This window comes from Triturus cristatus, chromosome 6 (assembly GCF_964204655.1).
Source record: "Triturus cristatus chromosome 6, aTriCri1.1, whole genome shotgun sequence".
In the NCBI taxonomy this organism is placed as follows: domain Eukaryota; kingdom Metazoa; phylum Chordata; class Amphibia; order Caudata; family Salamandridae; genus Triturus; species Triturus cristatus.
In genome coordinates, this window is record NC_140589.1 from 1440545218 (window position 1) to 1440571032 (window position 25815).

General features: G+C 43.1%; 1 protein-coding gene across 1 annotated transcript in view; it reads left to right on the forward strand.

The window, feature by feature from the left end:
* The first annotated feature begins 585 nt into the window (after window positions 1–585).
* The window catches only part of IFNGR1 (interferon gamma receptor 1), a 240652-nt gene continuing 215422 nt past the window's right edge, over window positions 586–25815 (forward strand). Inside the window, exon 1 of the mRNA XM_085612500.1 lies at window positions 586–881. Coding sequence (XP_085468626.1) covers window positions 785–881 — 97 coding nt within the window. The 5' untranslated portion in view covers window positions 586–784. The remainder of the gene's footprint in view (window positions 882–25815) is intronic.

The window sequence follows — 25815 nt, forward strand, 5'->3', positions numbered from 1 at the left end:
GCTGCACCCTCAGGCCAGCACTTTCTACAATTCGAAATTACTACTTTTCAACCCTTCCTAAAAATACTTGAGGAATTTAGAACTTTCCCAAAAATATTCCAGGGCTGGAATGGTAAATAAACCTCCTGGAATATTTGGAGGAAAGTTGCTCTTTCCCCTAATCTGGAGAACTCTGGGTCTATACATGTTTTATAGCAGTGGCATTACAGCGCAGTGGCCACTCTAAACTTAGAAGGAACGTAGTATGCTTGCATTTAGGCAATTTTTTAATGTAATACCAAGCAGCACCCCCCTCCCACCCCATTTAGCAATCTTGCACTTTCTTCAGCTCACTGGCCACCTAAAGCACGAACGCTGAATTATATCAATATTTTTTTATAAACATGAGCATGTAGCAGCATCGTGCTCTCTGCACGGAGATAAATAACGAACAATAAATACTTTCTCCCAAACATACGTGACTCTTTTTATTTACACTTTACAGCGTGAGGACTACCTTCCTCTTCCTGCTCCCAGGATAGGCCGCTCCCTCCCAGCACCCCAGGAAGGGTGGGGGACGAGGCTCCAGTAAATGCCCTTCCCTCTGTGGGCGGCCCGTGGGCGTGTTTACCGCAGACGGGAAGCTCCCTCGTGCGGCCTGTCAGAAACAATGCGGACCCTCTGTATACTGATAGAGAATCACTTGTCCGAGTGCTCCGGATAGGCCCGTTGCGGTGCGCGAGGACCTTTCCGCTCGCCTAGGAATTGACGCCCGCCGCAGAGCCGACATTTCATTCCGTGGAAGATGCAGGAAGGCGCGCGGCCCAGGCTATCCGTGTTGGTGCTGTTCTGCTGGGCGGCTTCCTGGCAGACAGCGAGGTCTGTGCCCACTCGGACCCCAGGTGAGAGCCCGCATCGCCGTCCCCTGTCCCTGGAACCCCCCTTCCTCGGCTTTAACAGCTGGAGCTGCTGCCCGCACGTGAAGGCTGAGGACGGGCCTTTCCCTCTGTACCGCGGGAGTTTCCATGTTTCCTGAGAGGACAGGCTTGTTATTATGGTACTGCATACTTATTTTATGAGGTCTCCTGTTCCAAAAAGTAGGTGGGATGTAGCATTGAGGTGTTCGGGTAATAAGATATTAATATTATTATTAATTTGAGCAGATTCGTATTCTGCGTGTTAAACTATGTAAATTACATAGTTCTATTGAAACTGATCAAAAATAAGTAAAGTATCCGCGTTATGGAGTTAGTAGCCAGCATGGCGAGTTATGTGAAAAGTCACGGTACTTTTCGAGCAGGGATGGCCCGGCACCTGCTGGGTGTGTGAGCAGGATATGTTCAGACCAGTTACAAAGTCTCACGTGTTCGTCAACATAGTTAGCCTATTAATTGAAATCGAGTACTGTTGGTGACAATTCTGCGGTATGTGTTACAAACCGAGGTCGAAGTAGGCCGGATCGGAGGGGCATGACGTGCCCGTAATTTTCTAATTTATATGAAATCGTTCCCCTACTTTTTTTTATTATTATTAAAAAGACAACCCGTCCCGGGCCGGTTAATACATGCTTCCGCTGAAGTGTCATTCAGGGACACTCCTGTGAAAGTAAAGGCAGACAGATAACTGAACAATGAACAAACCCTCCTTGCCTGCCTAAAAGAAATGCAAATAATCTGCAAATGTAAAGGGTGCTTGGGAGCCAGTATTGGCTTTAATTGATGGAATCACTTGAAGCTTTGTGATGACAATGATGTATTCTTTTGAGTAGAGTGGTAGTGCAAGGAAGATTGCAGCTGAGCTGTTAAATGTGTGTTTTTAAGGGACGGTTATAAAATACAATTGCATTGCATACAGTCTGGGCCTTATTAAAATCTATGTTTTGGAAGCACCATTTTATCTTAAACCTTTGTGCGTATTTTTAGCACTCTGTCTTCACTGTGTTTAATGCAAGTTTAAAATAATGACTTTAATATTCACAGTGCGTTCTGTCACAGGTGGGACCTCGTAGCACTAAGAATACACAAGTCACTATTCTCCACTGCACCAACCAAGATTTAGTTCTGTGGCTACACACAGACCTCTGCAGTGCATTGACTAATAGAGGTTTCATAATGTAATATAGTTAATTTCCCAATAATGAACTTTACTTTTTTTTTAAATGTATTTTTCATTTAGGCTGCACATTATTTTATATGTAACTACCTTAAGGTGAAAGACCCAAAAAAGTACATAATATTTCTTTTAGCCACACATTGGACCTCACCCCCGCGCTCACTGACCCCACTCCCCCCTTGCATGCAAAATCAGTTTCCATACTTTTTAAATGCACTTAGACCTCTGGTTACAAGTGGGTTTGAGCAGGTTATAATAAAGACTTATGCACAGGTCAGAATGGGTATACTTACTGCCACATTACTTGAATTTCAATGTTTACCTCATACCTCCACAGATTTTTATTTTTTCCACTTATTTATTGCATTCTTGAGACAATTTCGTGCCCCTGTAAGCTTTGAGGTACCGATGCAAACATTTGGTAAGTTGCAACTATAGTAGTCACTTTAAACATTTAAGCATTTTTAGGTCTCTGTCCTGGGAACTGTGCTGATGAGATAATGGCAGGCCTCAAAATGTTCAGGTAGAAGCAAGCCAGAGCTGAGCCAGGAACTTGGCATGGTTTTATGAGTCGATGCACGAGCCAGACCATGGGAGGAATAATCATAAAAATCGGGCTAGTGATGTTATATAAATTATGACAAGAATCTTTACAATACAAATATATTCTGGGCTTATTGTACAAAGAGACTGTTCTCCAACAGGTATATTGCACACCGCCTATTTGTGACCTGCCACTGATTTTGCTGTGCGAGGTATGTACTAAATCATATCAGAGAATCTCTAGTCTAATCTGAGTGTGTTGCAGAACTAATGGACATTAATTAGGCCAGTCGCTATTTCTGATTGGCTATAAAGAGATGGTGGCCTGCAAGGAACAGCAGACCAATGATGTTGCTTTAAAAAATTAAAAAAAAAATACAGGTGTCAACATGCAGGGGGAGCAGGCAGTGGCCTCCTGCCTTATCCCCCACCCACGACTTCCGACCCAGTTTCAAAAGGGGAAGATGGCCAATGTTATGTTAATATCATTTATAACGCGCGTGGCTACCCAAGAGTGTCCCGGCGTGGAATGGTGACAGCTTCCCCTTTGCGAGTTGGTTACCACCTCCTTTGAGGAGTGCATAACTTATTGATGGGTTGCAGTTGATTTCACAAGCCACTGATGCACGTCTTTACGAATCACAATTAGGTTAGATAAAAAAAAAATACACAGACTGGCATTTCTTAAAATTCATAATTCGTACGATAAAAACATTTTGTTAAGCATTCACTCCGAGTTTAATCACGAACAGGTGCTCCCAAATTGTCTAGTTAATGAAAATGAAGCAGTGTGGGGTAAAGCGGTTTGTCCAGCATCATATAGTTAGGCCCAGTGGGGGAGACCAGGTTTAAACCCATATTTCCCTTTCAATACTATCTTCAATTTAGCTACAGCAGTTATTTCTTATCTCCTTAAAACAATCGAGCAAAGGACATGGAATAATTAAAAAAAAATACACCTGTTATTCTTCATAATACAGTGTTCAACGTAAGGATAGCAGGGCATTCGATTGGCATGATAATACAAATTGCCTCCCTTGACTTACTAAACAAAACTATTTCAGAAAAGTTTTCACCTTGAGGCTGCCATGCAATAGTTTTACAATAAGTTCACAGGTGGTGGCGTGAAATTAGCTAACTCTGACTGTTTGTGAGGTCTTTTTGAATTGTAATAAGCATTACCTTCTTCAATGATTATTGGTCTAAGGTAAACTTTATTCTAAAAAAAAAAAACGTAATATTATTAACTAAGGCCAACACGTGTTTCATGACAACATGTCACTTCATCAGGGCCGTAAGCTAAGTTCTCTTATACAGCTGTTTATAGGGATGTGTAAGTGCAAAGTTTAGGCGATGCAGTAATAAATGAAGTATTCTTCTTAAGTTTCACACATACTGTGGGCACAGTGTGTGCTGATATTGTATTTCCTTTATTCTTCCCAAATGTAATATTCAACCATTTTATCAGTGTGATAGCCGATGACTCTGTAAAGTCTGGGGGTCTATACCGAATACTGCATTTATTACTGCATCTCTTTAACTTTGCGCTTAAACATCATCATCATCCTCAACTTTATTTCGCACCTCCAAAGATGCATAAAAGTGCCCATAATAAAAAGCATTTCGTTACATTTGATAAACCGATCTTGAGATGAGTACATTTCAGATTACAGACTCAACTAGCAGCAATCATGAATTAAAAAACAAGTGCAATCAATTAAAACAATAGTGTTTAAGATTCAATAGATAATATACTAAAAACCTTGCAAGATATCACAGCAGCCAATAAAAAAGAAGCAAGTGCATAGCAAACCAGTGGGGTTTCTAATTGGTAAAATAAGGAAAGGGCTAAGACTGGATTACGCAAGTAAATTTTCTTTAAAAGTGGGATAGTAAAAATCTTCATCTCTGCTTTATACAAAGGGCAGAAGAATAGTAAGTGTGAAGTTGATTGAGTTATCTTATTGTTACAGGGGCAGGGCAGTAAGCGCTTAAACATCCCTATGGCCCTTATGAAGCAACACGACTGTTGTAAAACACGTGTTGGCCTTAATCCTATTCCATGATTTGAGAATAAAATCTACCATAGACCAATACTCATTGAAGATGTTTATGCTTATTACAGTTAAGAAAAACCTCAAAAACAGTAGGACTTTTTTGTATTGCTTACAGGACAGGAGGGTTCAGTCCTGTTATTTCCTCTATTGCCCTCCCCGCTTACATTATGGCATAGAATTTACTGTTTGGATAGTTCGGTGAAGCTTAGCTAGCGTACGGTCTGCTAAACATATGTTTACTTTCATGGAATGGCAAAACCATTAGGTCCCATTTTTGTAACGCAAATGCTGAGCTGCTGGTATTGTCAGTGTTATTAAAGTGTAAAACAGAAAAGGGAAAAAAAAATCCAAATACTGGAGGAAAAGCAAACATATCTTATGGAATCTTAAAACTGTACGCTGAATGTAATGTTTTCAATTTTTGGAAATGGCATTTTTTTCCAACTGCTTTCCACTCAAAACTGTGACCACAATTTAAAAAGGAAAAGCAGGTGTCAAAATGAGAAGGAAAGTGCTTGCTAATGCCCAACTTACTTCCAACAAGATTTAGCCATTTGTTCTTCTGTAGTAGCTCAGGAAGCAGATTTGTGTGCCTCCACGAGAAGTGTCATACTAAGTACACCTTGTGCCTCAGATGCCAGCAGAGTGAGTGCAACAGATGTCCCTTCCCCAGTGCCATAAAATACTTTGTGTGCCAAAATGTGTGCTTTCATGGAATGTGTGGAATACAGGAGAAAAAGTCTGCTCTTCAGCCATACCACAAAACAGAAATATCCATGTTGCTGAGCTTTTACAGAGAAGGTGAGCGGAGTGGGAAGCAATACAGCACACAGATGATTTGAGGTAAGGTAGAAGCACATGAGGGAGAGAGCTAGAAAACACATGCACTCTCATGGTGGGCTGAACAAAAAAGAAAAATGCAGTTCCCTCAGTGTGATCAGAGGCTATGCTCCAGGGAGGGACAAATATAAAAAGAGGACGGAAAGTCATTGAGTAAGAAGCAAGCAAATGAGACTGGCAATAAAGCTCACCAATGGTAAGCTATGGCAGGGCTGTAAGTTCACAACAGGGCATTCGTAGCCGAGAGCTAGAAATGCAGTATGTAATGAAACCCTTACAGTATATGACACTCTGTTGCTAGGGACTGTTTTCAGGTGGCCCTGATAAAAATTGACCAGCAAGCTTGGATATCACACTTTTTTGCACTACTTTTCATTTTCTTTGTCTTCTGTAGTGCCGACTGTTGGCGTATTGACATTTCAGATAAGGTCTTGTGTTGCACAAAGGATTTCCATATACATGTGATGGCTGGAGTTGTTCTATGCTTATTGACAAGTTTCCCATTGAGCTTGCAGTGTGGGTATTTGAGCAGTGTAGAGGTAACATAGTAGGGAAATGTGGGTTGATTTATGTTGTAGACATTTAGAGTGACCACGATTGGCCTTTTCTCTTTTTCCCATTTCCTACATATCACAATATTCCCTTTTGTTCAAATAGGAGTTCTAGATTTTGATCCTCAATAACTCCTGACCATGTATTCATGACTCAAAATGCATTAGAAGTGCACCGGTAGACATTTAGAGTGATTCATTAATAATACAAGCAGTATGGCAGTAATGGAAATGGAACAGGTAGCTGACTCCCTCCCTTATGAATCACAAGCAGAAAGCTTTATGGTGGGTGTAAATCGCTAACTTTACAGCAGCACCAGCACAGGGCAGCAAGCACCATCCTCCAGCTGAGTGGTGCAAATACACCCCTTATGCTGGGTGCAGCGCCTCAGCCACAAAAGCAAATTTGCCTGTGTCGCCGCCAACACCCTTGCACCATACCTTTCTAATTTCCCCTTCAAACAAAATCCATACATTATTTAGCATTGATGCTCTGCCAGGTATAAAGAAGTGAAACCTCAGCTCGGTTACCAATTTGGCCTTAAGTTGAATTCTTTGGGCCAATGCTCTTTTTTTTAACCTGTTTAAGACCATTTTTCTGAATACGTCCAAGCCTTAAGAGGGTTATGAGCCATGGAGCAGACGCCTTTCACATTAAAATAATACCCACATGTTTTACCTGTATTTTTTTAATCTGCCTAAACACGTCGACAAGACATTGGCGTATTTGTTCTGTGTGCATAAAATGGTTTTGAAGCATAAAAATTCATGCGTATCTTCTCCGTTTTAGAAGGATCTAGATCGCACCGTGTGTAATTGTCGGCGAGAACGAGGAAGCTCCGTTGAAATTTCACAATGCTTCCTCCTCACGGGCCACGTACTTTACCAGGGGATTAAGGGCCGTTCTTCTCATTGCTGTGAGTCATTGCTGCCAGGCAGGGCGTGTGCTCTTTCACACGTTTATTGTACACTAGGAAAAGCGCTGCATGTTGTGGAATAAAAGCTCCTCTCCACATAGCATTCTTATAAATGATAATTTATGATTCCCTGTAGGTTGGAAATGTTATAAAGAATGGGGAGGGGACACTGCTATGTTTTAAATGCTTTGTTTTAAATGTGGGGTGTGTGGGGTGGAGCCAGCTGAGCCAAAGAGCGTTCTGTCTTCTTGGGACTCATGCTACTGCGCTGCTCTGTTGCCTGCTTTTGGAGTTCTGATGAGGCCACGTGGACCTTGGTCCTGGGAATGAGGGGGCATGTGTGCAGAGAGGATGGCATGCCGTTGATTCCTCAGAGAGAGACCTCTCAAGTGGCCTGTGGAGAGGTCCACTCTCCTCCGTAATGCTTTTGCATAGGCCTTTGGGCCGTAGAACGTGGCACAGGAGGTGGTTGCCCCATGGCGCTAACTTTCGATCATCTGGAGTTAGCACCGGTTTATAACATAGTACTCGGACTGCATCCTGACTTATGAGCCCCAGAAGCACAGCAAGGGGGTGGAAAAGCACAGTGAGTGGCTCTGGACACAAGTCTACAAGTGAGGCCGTCTGGACCATTGACCCCGCCCCTGCTACTCAAAGTACGCAATGATTTTGCTTTTTCCTCTTTAGGCTGCCCCATAAAGATGAACCACACAAGCTAATAAATTGGAAGTTCCTTGACACGTAGTAGACCAATTGTAAAGTGGCTCATAAAAGGAGGAACATTTTTTTTTTTTCTCCTCCAGTTTCTCAGCAGAAATGTTAAAGTTTAAACAGTGTTCCATTGTGGCATAAGAGCGCATGGAACAAAGCGAATAGATGCTAGACAATACGTACCAGGGGTTTCACCCTAGAGTGCTATGACTTGCAATGGAGGTGAATGAAAGTTCAACTATGCCAGTTTCGGAGAATCTTAAAGGACCTTTGGTGGAGAAAATGCCAAGCCTTTAGACTGCCACTGTAAAGAAAGAGGAAAGGTAACACAGGAAGCACAGTGATGCTGTCTTGGACTCCACAGAGATCCTACCATATTGAGAGCAGTGTTGTTGGCAGAGACTGTGGTGTTTGATAATCAGAGTCTGCTTTTCTTTCTTGACATGAGCTCTGTCTCCCTGGCTAGGAAGCGAGCACTTATGACCTTCAGAAGGCTTTCACCTCTAGAGACACTGAAGCATCAAGTCTTGTTCCCTGTTCAGGTGGGGGTGACCTATGTGGGCAAGAAATATGTGTTCTTCCAAAGGGAAGTGGCTTAGGCATTTCTGGAAAGGCTGGATTGGTCTGGCCCGTGAGAAGTTAAGTGAATTATTGTGGAGATGTTGGAAACTTTCCATTAGTGGTGGTGCTCATTTAGTGACCAGTGGTTGTTGTAATGTTTCTTCCTTCGCTGTACCACATCACTGCCTCCTCTCTTCTGCCCTCCTCCCCATTTATGCTTCCTTTGAGCCTGTAAGTGTAGCCAGACATTATTGTTTATAAAGTGACTTAACGTGCATATATATCGGTGAAAGCTGTTATGGTATTTGAAGGCAAAGTCCTCTTCAAAGGGGATGTAAAGCTATGTGATGCTGAGAAAATATTCATGTGACTAGAATCCGTGTTTGTAGTTTCAGTGAAAAAGATTTAAACCTAAAAGGTGGTTTATTTTATGTATATCATCTTTGTACAGAACCTTTAGGGACATATTTAGACAATAAACATACACAAATTCAATACATGCGTTGTTGGCAGAGCCAGGAGGTCTCACCTTTTTGACCTGTCCAAGACCCTCCTGGATTTAGCAGCACATAGGAAATTCTGCAGTACAATATGTAAAAATTTTGCAGCGCAATATTGACATTTTTGCGCCACTTGAATTTACGTTGATTAATTTTGTTTTGGATTTAAGTTTCAGGTACATAGAATAGCCTGGTGCCCTCCCTAAGAGCATGACAGAACTTGTCATCCACTAAAGTACTGAAGACTTTGCTTTTTCCGGTTTAATTAAGCTATCGTCAGTTTTTTCACGATGTTTTTTTTTCTTTCAGTCAGAGCCAGAAAACGTTTGAGATCTTAGACACATTTTATAAATATTATTTCATTCCAGTATGAGTCACCTTATCGGAAGATACATAAACGCTCCTTAGTCTATCTTTAGGCTTGTGGGAATGTGCTTTCCACATATATATATTTAGATGTACATTTATCCCCTCAGCATCCTGTACAATAAAGAACAGTGTGCACCCTCACTTGACAACTCGTCTTATTATGTATTACCATACACCTTGAATGTGGTCACACACAAAACAAGCACTTTGCAATAGGTGGTCCAACACCATGAAACACTTTTGTAATCTGTCTGGAAGTGTGCACTTTTCTTTGTTGCAAAGCATGCTGTGGGGATATTGAAGTGGACAACTACCCCAACACCAGCCTTGATTTGGTAAACCCACTGGGCAGCAGTTATGGAGGATATATTTATAATCATGGATAAGTTGGGGTGGTGGGAGGGGAGGGGAGGGGAGGGGAGGTAGAAGAGTCAAAGTGGACCATTTCATTCTAAGATTAAAAATGTATTCATATCAACAGAGATATGGCCTAATCGAGAAACAAAAGGTGAGTAGATCCTTAGACTCTGACAGCCATGAGGTTTTAAAAGGGCGATTAGTATTGATAAGAGCACACATTTCTGTACACCCCAAGGAAGCAGACTTATGATTACTTGCCTTCGACATAGACTGCTACTACTTGTTGCTATACATATTACATGTGATCCTACAGGATTTGATCGCTTTTTGTTTCTCAAGTATGCCTTATTTCTGTTGATAAAATACACACGCAATTATATTTGTGCCCCATTGCTCATGTTTTTAGCGGTAGGTGAGCCAACTGATTAAGAAGGAGAGTCAAGCATGCAGGGGTCCGTCATAATGTTTGCTGCATGAAAATCATGCAGCAAACATCATGAAAAAATACGATGAAGTATTTTAATAATTCGTAAAAGTCTATATATTTTTTTTAACCAGCAGAAGAGTTTTTCCTTCACCCTCATGACAATGACACTACACTAGTTGTCACGTGTACCCTGTATGTGATCTAGAATTAACTGTCTCGCCATCGCTATCCCCTGAGTGAGCATTTGCTGTAAACGTTGGTTTGGAGATATATAATGTGTGTGTCTAACTTAATGCAAAAGCATACCTATCCAATGAAGGGAGGGAGGGAGAGAGCAAGATAGAGGGAGAGAGCGAGGGAGAGAGAGAGAGAACGAGATCACACACACATGTATAATTTGAGGCCAAATGTCATAAAAAAGGAGAGAGGGGCCCGTGGTTCCCCTTCCCGAGCCTTATACGGCCTGGGGACCCTATCACCCTGGGTAGTGCATTCATTATTTTCCAAAAAGGGGAAGGGTGGTCACGCGCCTCCCTCCTCCCCATTTAGTCTCAATTGTCCAATTCCCTTCTTTTGCAACAATACTCTATTGGAGGATCTTCTTCGCGCTACCATATAGAAACAGGTATTGGCAAAGCCAATAGGTCTCGTCTTTGCGACCTATTGGCTTTCTCAGTGTTTTGTAGCCATGCAGTGCAGCGCCCCTGACAGTGGGTTGAAATGCTACCCTGAGCCGATTGCCAGTGGTTGCACTTGTTGCAAGTACACTCCCAACACCTTTTGTGTGACTGCCCTAAGTGCCCATGGATATACCCAGACGTGGCTCCTTGCTCCCGGTGCCACTGGAACCAAACTACACCTGACTGAAAATCCCCAATCAGGGCAAAACGTTCTTTGATTGCTTGTGTTCCAGTTCAGAGAGGACCTGGCTTGGCACTTCGGGCTGGACTGCTCCTATTGGAGCAGAGTCAAGACTAATTTGCATATGGCTATTCTGAAGAGGCTTGGCGAGCAAAAGAACGATGGGTTGGAATGCTACTCTGAGTGATTACCAGTGGTTAGACTTATTGCAAGCATCTTCCCGACACCTCTTGTGTGTTTTATGTACAGCCTCCCCGATGTAAAAAAGTTTGCTTGTTTGTTTTTGAGGTGTGTGTGTGCGGGGAAATAACATGGAGTGCATGGGTGGGGGAAGCAATGCACTGGCGGTTGGGGAGGGGAAGCAACAGGTGACAGAAGGAGGGCGCTTGTTGGGCAAACAGCACAGCAGTGGAGTGCTGTTAGCAACATGGGGGCAGGATTGGCAAGGATAAGCAAAGGGCACATGATCAATTAATTTGTGTAAAATAGTGAGCTTCTCTTACTGGAGCATACATTTATTTTCCTTCTGCATTTATATAACATGTTTTGATAGAACTCTGCGGCCTGCTCGAGCCTTAAGGCATGTATCTTAATATAGTGTAGTGGTTGTTTTACAAAGAACAGCATAATTTTAGTACAATTTTTAGCAAGGTATTTTATTTATGGTGTGTATTTTGTATATGCAATTATTTCAATTAATTATGCATAATAAATAAACTTAATGGGCAAGAGAGATGTGGAGCGGTCAAGGGAGAAGCAAACAGGCAAGCAAGCCCCAGGGAGTGGGAGGGCAAGAGAACGAGCGCAATGTGAATGGGTAGGTAGAGAAGCACATGAGTGACTGACAGCAGAAGGGGCGAAGAGAAATGCAAGAGGGAGACGGCTGGAAAACACATGCTCTTCCTTGGTATGCTTTACCGAAAAGAAAAAAGTAGTGCTCAAAAAGCAAGCAGTGAGAACATAGAAGTCAGCCAATCAAACTAGATGGTAAAGAGGCTATGCTCCATGGGAGGGGCAAACATAAGATAGACAAGATTGGACACAAATAAGAAGCATGTAAATGACATTGACCACTAAGCCAACCAGTGGTAAGCAACGGGTGAGCTTTAAGGTGCTGTGGTCTGTGAGGGTAACATCGGTGGGGCAGGATGGGATTTTGAGGGACGACTGCGAGTGAAAATTAAACAAATAATTGATGTTCCCTCCGCATCGTCCCTCGAAATCCCCCATGCGGCCCCACCGCTGTTACCTGTACGAACCGGTGCTGGCTCCAAGCTCCAGAATGTTCTTAGTCAGCCTACAATATATTTCGCAACCGATAGCAAATGCTCTCTGGTAGGCTTCACCAAAAAATAATTAAATCGGGACTACTGCACAAAACACTAGAAACTTTAATATGTTAACACTTCTTAGATAAATAAAACCATTGTGCCAAAAACACAAATCATTACCCTGTGCAAAATGTAGTCTATCATGAGTAAACGCATTGATTGGCCTAAGTAGCAGCCTGAACAAAGCATCACATTTTCTAAGTTCATCTATTGTGTGTAGGTAGCTTTTGACTGCTTTGACTACACATAATGTTTCCAACTAAACTTTCTATGACGCAACTAAAATACCTCTCGGTAATGGCAATACCATTTCTTGCTGTCTGTGAAACTCCTCATCCGGCGATGCCTTCACATTACAAAAGTAAATCCTTGGACGAGAAATGCAGAATCGGAGTAATGAAGGTTGCGGCCAAGTAACCTAGACATCATCTGTGTTCTAGTCTTGCATAGAATATTTAGTGTTTGTTCTAAAACTAACTACATACAGAGGTGTCGTTTTGACTTTATTGACCTTAAAATTGGAAACAAGACTAATATAAGATTTAAAAACGCATTTGTGCAGACGCGACTGTGATGCACAGATGCTGCAATACTATCAGGATTTGAGGAGAACTGGGGCATGTTTGGAATTTTATTTATTTAAAACTAGCGAAAACCTGTCTTTCATGTTCTTTTTGTGCAGCATGCTACATTGGAATTCTGGACTAGTGTGGTAGAGAATGTTTTTAAATAGAAATTTCAAGACCAGCAACAAATGTAACCCTAAAAAGCTAACATTTTGATGTCTGGTATAGGGAACTTACTCTCTCTTTTCCTGATTAATGTATCGACAGTAAGGGGATGTCATGAAAGTAGCAGTGAGCGAGATAATTGTGTTGGGTTTCTTACTCTGTTCGATTAGGTCTGGCTGCAGAGATTTAAAAAACAATTTTTTTGTTGCTGGCCTGGGCCTTGTACAACAAGCTTCTGCGGAGTGCTAATTTTCTACACTCTGATGCTTCGTACTAACTTAATAGAATCAAGACTGTGAAGGAAAGTTTATATTGTTGAAACACCTTGTAGAACTACAAGGCCATAATGTAAGTATTAATCCAAAACCCCACAATACCAGCAAGTGTGTGGCAGTCCTGATGTGAACATTTACTTAATTAAGATACAAGTAGTCAGGAGCTTGGTGTACCAAACTGTTAATGTAAAAAATATATTTTTTGTTGTTGGGGGGGGAAAAAACCTTACAATTGTAGTGTAAGCTTGTAAACATGTTAATGAATAATTTTAATTGTTTACAATATTTTAAACTGTATTTCTGTCCTCGCAAGGAGTACTTGCGCAAGTGGTATGTGGTATGTGAAATCGTGTAATGACTGTCGGGAATCGCGTTGACATTGTGAAACATTTCCACCTTGTAAAACAGCTGCATCAGCTTGTCACAAGCCTGATTTAGTTCTTGATATGGTAAAATAAGTTGCACCCTTAATGCCTGCCTTCAACCTGTAACTACTTGTGTAGTGCTTTGAAGCTGAAGGTTAGGGAGACCTGTCTGGATTAGGCATGAAGCTGGTGGAGCAGGATGATAGGAAGACACCCAGGGATTATTTCGCTATTCAAGAGTATATATAACATTGATTAATTGGGTGGAATGGAGTTTTGTTGCAGCAGAACTTATAAGTCATTAGAGACTGCTAGCTATACGTTTGAAGATTGTGAAAAATGTGTGAGGTTGTAGTTGAATGAAGATCGCTTTCCTCCTGTACTTCACCCCTTGTGGCCAATGATGCTTTTAGAGCATGTAGATCAATTGTCATTCAGGTGGACAAGCAGCAGCAGGCCAGCAGACATGAGGGGCAGAGAAGACTCTGAAAGAAGCTACTGCTCAGGGCCAGACTGGGAGACATGTGAACAAATAAGCATTGGCAAAGCCAGTATGTTTGGATGTACTGTGCTAATGTGTGCCGCGTTGGCATATAAGAGCGAGACACTTGAGAAAAACCCAGTAAGAGCTGACTGAAGAAGGTGATAGTTATAAAGTAGTCCCCCGTGCCACAAAAATCAAGAAACATGTGTTTATGTGCTGTGCTGCTGCCCTGTTTTAGATCAGCAAAGGAGACTCCTGCTTAAACCGGTACTTATGGCCGAGGGAGTACGCACCTGCGCACAGGGATCTTCTATATGCATTAGTAGCAGGTCACCTGGGGTGCTGGGGGTATGTGCTAAATATGTGGAAATTTTAAAACGCCCGCTCTTTCAACTAAATGTTACAGCTCCGCACCGGGAACAAATAAGACTTTAATTACATTGTTTGTCTTGCATCCATGCAATCGCTCGGCCACCTCCAGGTCCAGTTCTGCAAGCTATTAGTCCCCTGATTAGCCTAAGCGTTTTTAACAGTTTTAATTGCATAGAGGTTGAATTTTATAGGTTTTTATAGTACGTTCGTTGAATTTTAGTCTGTTCTTTCCTTTTATGGTGGTATGCCATTTGCAAATGGTTAGTTGCTAAATAACAAAGAATTATTATTAGTATTATTAGTCTAATGCACATATGCACTTTAGGTGCTAAGCATATGCAGGTAATTTAAGTATGTTTACTACTAAGAATGGAGTGTATGTTTACCTCACTTACTTTTGAACACTGAATCTATCCCCAGAGGAGGGAAGCATCCGGCAGGTAAGCAAGAAGGCAGCTTGTGCAGTAGCCCAAGACAGTGCATCACACCTTTTATTCGTTGGAAAACGGGCTAGTGTATACATTGTTCATAGCATCTAGCTTCAGCTAGCCTCGGGTATTTTGATTTTGAAATAATGTATTCTGCTTGAATTACTCTCATACAGGGAATGAATGCTTCTTGCGTTGTTGATCCAATTTCCTTATCTGAGACAGTCTGCTGTAATACGTCTGTTATACTAAAAATGCTTATTGCGATGTTAATCAAGTCTCCTTATTGGAGAAAATCTTTTTAAGATGTTTACTTTATGTTAAAATTGTTATGGTTTTCGTTAACTAAACAATAAACGTATCAATCTATCTAGTCCCTCATGCAGTTCAGCACTGGAGTGGGGGTCGAAGGGTACATTCAAGCACATAGCAGAATTAGGTGAGAAATTAATACTCCCTGGGCTGCTCCAAGACATGATTGACAGTATCTGACTAATGGCTGAATGAGGCTCGTAAGCAAAAGACAATGGTTTAAAGGACCCAAAGCCTACTTTAGGCATTTTGTTAGCAATAACAATATCTTCCTGCCGGAACGCCTTGCATCAATAGGAGTTCAAGAAGTAGCTCTTGCTCTGTTGCGTTCCTTCCACTCAGACAGGAAACTGTCCATGGCACTGGATTCCTTTTGTTTCCGAGCCTTTTTCTCTTCCTTGTGGTGTCGCACAGGGCTCGTCAACCAGCCCGATCCTGTTTAATGTTTGTCTGCTCTGGCACCTTTACTCAGATCCTTTGGGTTCGTTCTGACCTCCTATGCCGATGATGCACAAATTTTCGTGTCAAACCAGGACATTAACATCGGCAGCGATTTTCATGACTGTATGAAGGCCTTTAGCTCATGGATGAATAACAACTGTTTAAAATTAAATTCCAACAAAATGGAGGTTATTCTTTTTGGCCACAATCCTGCCTTCTGGTCTTTGTCCTGGTGGCCAGAGGAATTGAATAATTTACCCACTCCTGTCACGAAGGCCAAACGTGGAAGTCATTATGGACAATAAACTTTCCTTTGGAGACCAGATTAATACCTTGACGTCCACCCCATTTGTTATGCTCAGAATGATCAAAAAGATCTTACAATTTATTCCATCATGGTCCCAGAAAACTGTGGTGACCTCCCTTATCCTGGCAAGGCTGGATTATTGTAATAGTTTGTATCTTAGTATGCAGCAGCAACATCACCATAACCTGCAGGTGCTTCAAAATGCCGTCTCTAGACTCCTTTTGGGCACTTCCACATTTGGTTCTGTAAAATAAGTAATTCAAAAGCTTCACTGGCTACCTGTCAAGAGCAGGATCAAGTTCAAAGCTTTGTGTACGGCCTTTAAGGCTTCGCACAGTACTGGTCCTGCCTATCTCAAACAAAAGTTCCTGTGGTACATACCCAGTAGAAATCTTCGTTCTTCGGGTGCTAGAACATTGGCAGTTCCCAGATTTAAGAAGTCTAACTGCGAGGGAAGAAGCTTAATGTTGGTACAGCCAGGGCCTGGAACGAGTTACCTCTCCTTATTCGTTCCATCCTCAATTTGCTCACTTTCAGAAAAGAACTTATAAAATGGCTGTTCTGATTATTCTCATGGGAGTTAGCACCAGGACACCTTTTGGTAACAGTGCGCTCTCTAAAATGGATTAACTTTAACATAGATCTGTTTGACAGCTATTAAAACCTTGGTCTAAAAGAGGAATTTTATTAAGCTCCTTCTTTCAGATGTGTTCCTTTTACTGAGGCTTAGTTGCAAGTGCTTCACTTTAAGATGTCCAATGGAGAAATCTTGTACCTATTGCTCTGTGCAGCTGCTGCTTATACAAAGATAGCCGAGTCAGAATTGGGCAGTCTTTTTTGTTCTGCTCCTGGTCCACAGTCACAGCTGACCGTGTCACATTATGCCCTGATTTTTTTGCCAAAGTGTGGTAGCTCATACCACTTGGAATTTCTCAAAGTAAAATGAATTTGTGGTACAATTTTCAGGGGTGTGGAATATAATAAAATATATACTTGTACATGGGGCAGGTTGCTTCATAAATCTACTTGTTCTGTAACAAAATCCACTTGCCCCTTTTGTGCCATGTAGTGCAGTGACAAATTTTGGCAGCAATCTCATTATACAAGAGCTCTGAGATAGCCTCTCTGATTATGCCAGGTCATACCATAGTAGTGTTTGAATACTTCGCAATCCCTTTATGTTGCCACGTTTCTGTAGATCTACATACTGGGGCTGAAGGTAGTGATGAGCAGTAGTTTCAGGGTTAGAATGCCCTTTTGAGTCTGTGAAAACCTACTAACTTGCATGTTTTAAAGGTTTTCAACAACTCTTCTCTAATCTTTTCCCATACTGAGAAATGTTTGAAATTTACTCCTGACAATGGCAGACGTAAACCTTCTTCCAGAGTTGGGAAAAAAGAGGTCAGATGGAAAGTGAAGCTGCAAAACACTGATATTTTCGTATGCGCAGATCTACACATGCATATTTGCTCATGTTAAAATGCAGGTCACAAATATTTTCTAGGAGTACTATTTCTTGTCCAAATTCTGTAAATTCTTGGGAATTCACGAAAGCCGTATAGCTGCACTTAATGCAAGGATATATACCATGGGTGCACTTTTAAGACTTTCTTCAATAATTGGTCCCCAAATTTGGTCTGGTGTTTATCCTGACCGTTTGTGTTTATTAAAATTCTGTCTCTCTGTCTCTCTCTGTATCAGCTGGCTTCACTGTGAGTGTTAGACCTGTCAGCCCTAGTGTGGTCTTTCCCTGTGTTTTTGCCCTTGCCTCATTTTTTCCTACCCTCATTTTCGTTGGCCTTAGGTCTCCGAGCGCCTTTTCATTGCTAATCAGTGTTAAGGTGCAGGTGCTCTCTTCCCCCAATATGGCTGCCACAGGCCCCTGCTACTGCGGAGTGGCCTTTTTAGTAGCACCCTAGTTGCCAGGAGCTGGCTGGGACCCTACAACATTGTTGCGACACCAGCCCGCCTTTTTTTCTCCTATAGCTAGAGTGGAGAAGCTCCTGGAACTTGCTGGAACCTTCTAGAAGAAGGGTGGGGTTTACTTTTGCCGCCTTAGAGAGTGGTCACCTGACCTAGGGCTACTTAAGGAAAGGAGGGAACATTTTTAGTCAGTTGGGGCGACGCAGACCTGGGGGAACCTACGCAGGAGTTTTAGGCGGTAGGGCCTAGTCAGGGACCTATGCCACTGAAAGTGACAGGGCTGAGGTGCTGCCTTTTAAGTTGAGTGAGGGATCCTGAACTAGCCCACTGATCTGGCCCAGCGGGAGGGGAACCCAGGGACAACCTACCAAGCCTGACTGAGAACTCCCTTGGGTCACCAACTCAACCTACCCCCCCCCCCCCCTCCCAACCCAAGGAACCAAACTACTAAGGGCGCCAGATCCAACCAGCGCCAAGAAACTTACCAAAGAACTTAACAAAGAACCTACCAACGAAACTTACCACAGAACTGCTGGGGGATCGACCAGGTACCTGCGCTGTGCTACTCCTGCGCTCCCTGACTTGACCTGGACCCCCTCCCTAGCTGGTTCTGCCACGGGCGTGTGGCCTGCCACCTCCCAGCCTACATGCCCTGAGCTGGGGCGTCTCTGGGGGAAAACGGGGCGCTGGGCGCCAAACCCATCGCCACCCCCCAAGCTGCAGGCCATCTCTTAATTTCTCCCAACCCCGTCGGGGATCCTGATAACGGAACACTCACCGCTGCGGCCCGAGGCCAGGGCAACGATCCCCGTTATCTCCGGGGCCCGCGGGGAAGACCGGGGCCCCGTCGCTGTTGTCGCCGACTCTGCGACGCGGCCCTCCGCAAGGAGAGGGCCGCCAGAATCCCAGAGAAGGCCTCGTGAGGCCGAGCCATCCGAATCGAGGCCGCGTAGGCCTGAAGCCAAGGCCTGCATCACCTGACGGGGGCGGACTGCCAAACGCCGCCCCCGCTGCTGGGCTATTCGTCAAGTGGGCCGCGCCCCCGCAGGCCGCGCTGTCATTGGTGGCTGCGGGCGCGGGCCTCTGAAGCCTTCAGGGAAATCCCAGAGTCCCCCGGAACCAGAGGAGGACCCGGAGCCGTCTCCGATCACCGCGTAGCTCCCCGGCCACGTCTGGACCGGTCGGGAGCCCCGCGCCATCCCCCTCGGCCCGGACATCGCCGGGAGATCTACGTGGCTGGCGGGAGGGGCTCCGTGGAGAGTAAGCCCCCGCCCGGCCACGGAGCAGTGCAAGGGCCTGCAAGGCCGACGCTTCAGGTAAACTCCGGGGAGGAGGGCGGGAGGCCCTAGGAGGCCCGGGGCACGCCCCTCCCCCGGGGACTTCAACCGTTGGGCATGCTTGGCCCCCCAACTACCCCGGAGTGGGGAATAGGTCGGCCCATGGCCACCTTGACTCGTGCCCGGTGAAGGGCTAAGTGTTTGCCCAAGAAACAGGAAATTGTGGAGATTGGTCAACCCTACCGGATAGGAGGTTCTACTCCTGCTGGACTGTGTATCGCTGTAGTGGTAGGCCACGCTTAAGGCTCTGCAGATACTCCATGTTTAGGGCTATACCTAAATGCCATGTTTCGAAGCGCTAGTGAATTGCTATGTGCAGCGCTATGTTTATATGCCACGTTTTGAAGCGCTAATGAACCGCTATGTGCAGCGCTATGCTTACATGCCATGTTTGAAGCGCTAATGAATTGCTATGTGCAGCGCTATGCTTGCATGCCATGTTTGAAGCGCTAATGAATTGCTATGTGCAGCGCTATGCTTAAAGGCCATGTTTTGAAGCGCTATTGAATTGCTATGTGCAGCGCTATGCTTAAAGGCCATGATTTGAAGTGCTATTGAATTGCTATGTGCAGTGCTATGCTTAAATGCCAAGTTTTGAAGCGCTATTGAATTGCTATGTGCAGCGCTCTGCGTAAATGCTGGGTTTGACGCTCCCCAGGATCGCCAGGTGCCGCGCTTGGATTCAATGCCAGGTTTTGATGCTTTAATGAACTGCCAATCTATTCCTAATGAAATGCTTTTGATCCTAATGTTGATCTAGATAAAACTGATTGGCTTTATTCAACCTACTATTGTGGTGTCAGTTATTGCGTGCGTTTCCTGTCTCAGTGGATGTGTGTGCTGTATGGTCACTTTACACGTAAGCCTTTGGATGCCTACCTGCTCGCGCCACGCTACCCCCATAGGGCCTGGTGACCCCCGGTCCTACAGTGAGTGACAGCATTTTGCTCTTTGACAAGGAGCATATTGGCACACAAAGTAGTTTTGTTCAGTGCCAGTAAATACTGTGGCAGTGTGTGTTTTTTTTAAGACCAAAAAACTATTTTTGCATTTGCCAATGTTTAATTATAATGGTGAGGTCCTTGCAGCTCCTACACCAATAAGGTTTTACAAAAACCATGCCAAGAGAAATCACACATTGATAAAACTAAAAAGCTGACTAATTTCAGACCTACTGACTTTGCCTTGCTTGTTTCTTTTTATTTCCCATAATCTTATTGAGACTGGTTCCATTATGAATATTTTTGGGAAATACTAGCATTCATCAACACGTTACTAAATGATGCTGCACAGAAATGATACCTGAATTTTACAGTAGTTTAGCAAAATGTTTTTTTTCCTGCTTTCATGTTTTCTTTAAACATTTTAGTTTGAAAGCAAAGAATCATCAATCTTGCTTTCAAGCTTCTGCAAAAATTTGCTTCAAATCCGAGAGCATTCTGGGAGCATTATACGTAGCCGCCAAATTGCTAATTTTTTAAAATGCGTGTACACGTTTTCATACTGGAACCACTGTCAGTAGCCCAGTCGAAGCTTACAACATTTACTTAGAGCGCTCACCCTAATAATAAAGGCTTTCAATGAATGAACCATAAATACAAGTTTGAACAGCATTAACATATGGGCAAAAATATTACCTTAACTGCAGACAGTGTCCTTTCCTGATCCATAATGTGGTACTGCAAACTGAAAAATACACATGAAACTTGTTTCTCTTGACCCCAAAGGATATGTCCTGGGCTTCGGGCCATAGGAATTCCACATCCCTGAATTTTGATCAGGGCTTAGTGTGAAGAGCCCATGCTAGCACATGGTGTGTAGTACGTATTTTATATACTAGGTTAAGTGGGACTTGGTCCAGTGCGCTCTACTTGAACAAGCATAGTATTTCTAAATCAGAATCTGGGGGCCACTAGTTAAAGCAGAGACCCCAAAAGCAATAACTCTTTGGAATATGAGAGCCCCGATATCCACGCACAACATCATTCTGCTTCTCCTGAAAATGCTTTGTAATATATTTTTTAATACACTGTATGCACTAAATTCCCAATAATGACTGAATACCCAGGATTTCTAACAAATGAGATGTGGTCTGAAATATTCTCTGAGCGCAAACAACAGAAACATCTTTAATGCCTTAATGAAAACTGATTGACAGAATAAATCAACACTCCATGCCTGAAAGGCATTAAGATTCCCCGCAGTCTTTATTGGCCAGCGAACTAAAGGAATTACTGCACCTCAAAAAAATCTAAGCTTTTCCACTTAGGATTAAAGAGTGAGGATACATTCTTGTTGATATTCCAATTTGTCACTCGACTGTAGATCTTCTTAGCATTACACTCCATATCACTTACAATTTGACCTATCAAATATGCCAAGAAATTCTGAGGAGCCTAATTTACCACTGCATTCTTGCAAAAAGATGTGGTACTTTTTAGCTGGACCCTCAGACACAACCTGTTTGTTTAAAAAAAAAAAAGAAAATTAAAAAAAAATCGCTTGTTTAATGAAAAAATTAGATAATACTCTATAGGCATAGCATTTGCAAGTGTAATAATAATTTATTTACAAAATGGAGCAGCATCAAAGTACAGTGCAGTAGAGCTTTTACCCCATCCCATACACACCTCTTAACACGTCTCCATCGATTTGTAGGAGTTATTTACCCGTGGTGTTGAACTTGAGTAAAAATATGGCAATGTCCAGAGATAAAGGCATGTCCCTGGTGTGCAAAAGTGATGATGTGCTTATATGGATGTGGGGGCTATAATATATAACTATGTTGAACATGAACACCAGGCAGGCAAACATTGAGATGACTGACAAAACACATTCATACAGACTAATGCACAAAATCGGTGATTGAGGCAGTTGTTTTATCAGTTCACAAAGAAAAGGGCAAACAGAAGATAATGGCGAATTTACAAATGAGGGAGGCTAAGCATAGAAATAGAGGTGAAAATAGAGGAGGCATGATGCACCTGAACAAAACATTAAGAGCACACAAAGAATCAGTAACAGAAGAACTAGACAATGTAACTGAAACTTTGGGGAAGTAAGACATAGACCACAGCATGACTAAATAGAGGGGGTACACATTGCCCTGAAGTTGACAGTGCTAGACAATAAAAGTTTGCGGTTAAATCAAATTACCCTCGTTGGAAGCAGGATTAGAGTTCGGACCTTCCTGTACGAAGTGCCCCAGGCCCTCTCAAAGGTGGGGAGTTGATCCTTCAAGCCTTTAAATGCGTCTCCTATAGGTCACCATCTCCATCTGTTCTTGCAGCCATTCTTTGTTGGTCAGCCAGTGTGGAGTTCAATCTTCCTTTCATAAAAATGCCAAACTTGCAAGTGCAGTGTGAACCATCTTCTCCAATGTGGTGTCTTTCCTGAAATGTTGGAGACATTATGGAGAATAGCCAGCATTACATATGTAACGACGTTCACAAGATGCTCTCAAATAGGACTAGCCATGGTTTGGTCAGTACCAAAGGATGTTAACAGTCCATCTGTGTGCATCTCCAGCAGAGAATTAGGACTACGTGTCTGATTTAGAGTTTGTTGAACGGATTACTCTGTCACAAACGTGACAATGTCCTGTTTGCCTCATTATAAATGTATTATATCCCATGGCACTTGTAATAAGGTCCATCACGTTTGTGAGCACTTGTCTGCCAACCTGGCCAGACAAAAATGTGCCCAGTGCCAGTCCCGTAGAATCTTTAACTGATTTTCATTGCACCCTTTCTTAGTCCCTGCTCATGAAGAATATCAAAACTCACCTCTTCAGAGTATTATACTGTTCAACTTACATGCCAGCATTGGAGCAGGAATAGTTCTATTTGTTTGTTGATTAGATCTTCAGGTAAACAGGAATTTAGGCCCTGAGATCATCCCTCTGAATTGTCCTTGTGTTCTTCTGTAGTTAAGAATTGGTCAAGACAGTAGAGCAAAGGGACAGGGTATAAAAGAGTGTTTGAAGCATTATGAAAGCTGAAGATATTTCTGAAGTTGTGAGGGCAAAAAGCAAAATTCGATCTGCAGGGCTCTGAAATATTTCAGATGGACATGGTAGCAGGTCTTGTACATAGTGGTCACTAGAGTTAGACCATCCAGTTCATTGGAATGTGTTTCCTTCAATTAGGAGACCTGTAGTGTGGAGGTGGTCATACACAAGAACCTACAGATCTTCAGCTGCTCATGGATCAAGTGCCATGCAGAAAACAAAGAGTGTATCATGAGGTTGACAAATTCAAAAGGAACCGACTTGAATTCATAGAGTAGTTTCATGTGTTTGCTGCCTCACATTGATATTTTCCTCAAGAAGTAAAAATGGCTTGATTTGTGTTGTGGGAGGCGCTGGCCATCTGATGGTAATGAGGTATCCATGCATGGAGTTAGTGCTTTTCACCATCCCATACACACCTCTTGATCAGTCATGATTTGTATGTGTTAGGTGCCATTGGATCTTAAGTATTATTATGCGAAGAATGTAAATAAATCTGTGGGTAATTGTCTTTTTCAGGCCTGTACCCTGCCGATAGAAAAAGGCAGAGCTTCAAACACTAATAGAAATTGGCAGCACTAGGGTACAGAACAGGTTGAAAATTGTCTTGTACCATGCTGGTTAAGTTCCAGTGGATCAGTACACACAGGTATTTACTTTTTTTAGGGACCCATGTAGTGCTTAATTTGAGCAATAACAAGAAACCCTTCTGCCACGTCGGACTGGTGTAGCCTGAGACAAAATAGTTTCATCATATCAGCTCATGATATTTATAGGTAGCAGAGAACATCAGACGGTTCGTAACAGGGTGTTAAAAGGTATACCCAACTTGTATGAGATAGCAGTTATGGAAAGTGCAGTGTGGCTTTGATGAATCATATCAGCATAAGGAGAGTTTCATACTTCTCTGCTGTGGTGTTAATTTTGACACAATTAATGAATGTATCATATTCTCCCAATCAGTCTGGAGGTGCCACCATTAGGTGGGATTTACCTACCCTGGTGACCAGGAGTCTTGGATCACAGCAAAAGGATGTTGTAAGGTCCAGATGAGGAAGGTAGCTTGGCCAGTGGAGGTTGCCAATGTAAACAAACAGGAGTGCTCCGGGTATAAATGCACTGATAGTGGGTAGAGTAAGTCTCAGACACTCCTCTTGGATTCCCCTTTCATCAGTATTGCAGCAGACTTCTGGCTAGTCGGGCGGGAACAGACAGTGGATGAGAGGAACCTGGTGAGTAGAAGGCCCTTTTGTGAGACTGAAAGCATTGCTATGTCATTTATTCACATAATCTCTATGCTAGGTGTTAAGAAGCAGTAACACTTATGAAGGCAGATTAGAGGCAGAGTATGTCAAAGACTCCTGAGCAGAGGTTTCATCCCCATAAAAAATGGCTACTGTGGCTATGCAAGCACTGGGAGACCTTGGCACCTTCCAACATAACTGTCGAGGCGGGAGGTCACCATGTGCAGTGGTGCTTCGGGTCAGAGCAAGCAGATTCATGCATCTAGTCCTGGCTGCTGCCTCCAGCCAAGAGCCAATATGCATCCGTAGAGCGAAGCAGGCGGGAGATGTGAGGATAGGGAGGCTCATTAGAGCTGTGTGGAGGGTGGCAAGCGACATCTGATGTTGGCCCTCAGAGCTGGTATTTATTTTATTTAGAATTTTATGCTTTGTAATGTGCACTGACACCATAATGGTTTCCTGGTGCTAGAGGAGCAGTCAACGAACAACACACAGCAGAGAAACCTATAATTTGCAAAATTAAAATGTTTTTAAAGCTTGGTTAAAGGGCAAATAATTGTCCAACATCCTACTCCTCAGTGGAATGTTGTTTCAGAGTTTACGCATAAGGTGCCAAAAAAAGTGTTTGCCAATGGACAACCTTCTTCATGTGAGGCATGTTGAGCAAAAGCGAAGTGTGAGGATTGTAGGAGTAGGTTGGGATTGTAAAGAACTAGGATATTCTTTAGGTTGGAACTTTTCAGGCCATCAACGATCCAATGCATAATGCAACATCCTTAAACTGCACTTGTTGTTTGACAGGTAAACAGTGTAGGGAGCATTAGCCATCTGAGATGTAGTCAAATGTATGCAGCTTGCATACAGTCTGCACACCTAGGTTATGTATAAGCTGCAGTTTTTTAATAAAAGATATCCCAGGACACCTACGATCAAGGGGTTCCCTGCCTTAGATGAGGACCGACGAGGTGGCATGTTACCGTCATGAACACCGAGAAGAAATGGGTAAACATGAAATGTGCTTTCTTTCGATCTGCACTGAAGGCAGACGACGTAGCTGTGTGTGTGTGTGTGTGTGTGTGTGTGTGTGTGGTGTCCTAGAGACGTGTGTGCACGTGCGTGTGTGTTTAGAGAGACACGTGTACTTCTAGTATATATGTGGGGATGTGTGGTGTGCGTGTATTTGTGTGGGGTTAGCGATGTGTGTGTGTGTGTGTGCACATATGTGTAGAGCTGAATGTATTTTATATCAATGTGTGGGGGGGCGTAAAGACAGAGGTGTGTGTGAATTGCTGACACAAACCAGCACACATTCCTGAAGCCAGTTGTACCTCTGACTATAGAGACCTTCGTTACGTTTAAGAAGCACGTGACGCGCTGCGCTGTGCACACTTCTGAACGGGGCCTCCTAGGATGTTCATCTCACAGGTAAGGAAGGTGATGGGGACTTCTTGTATCCACCAGACATTTG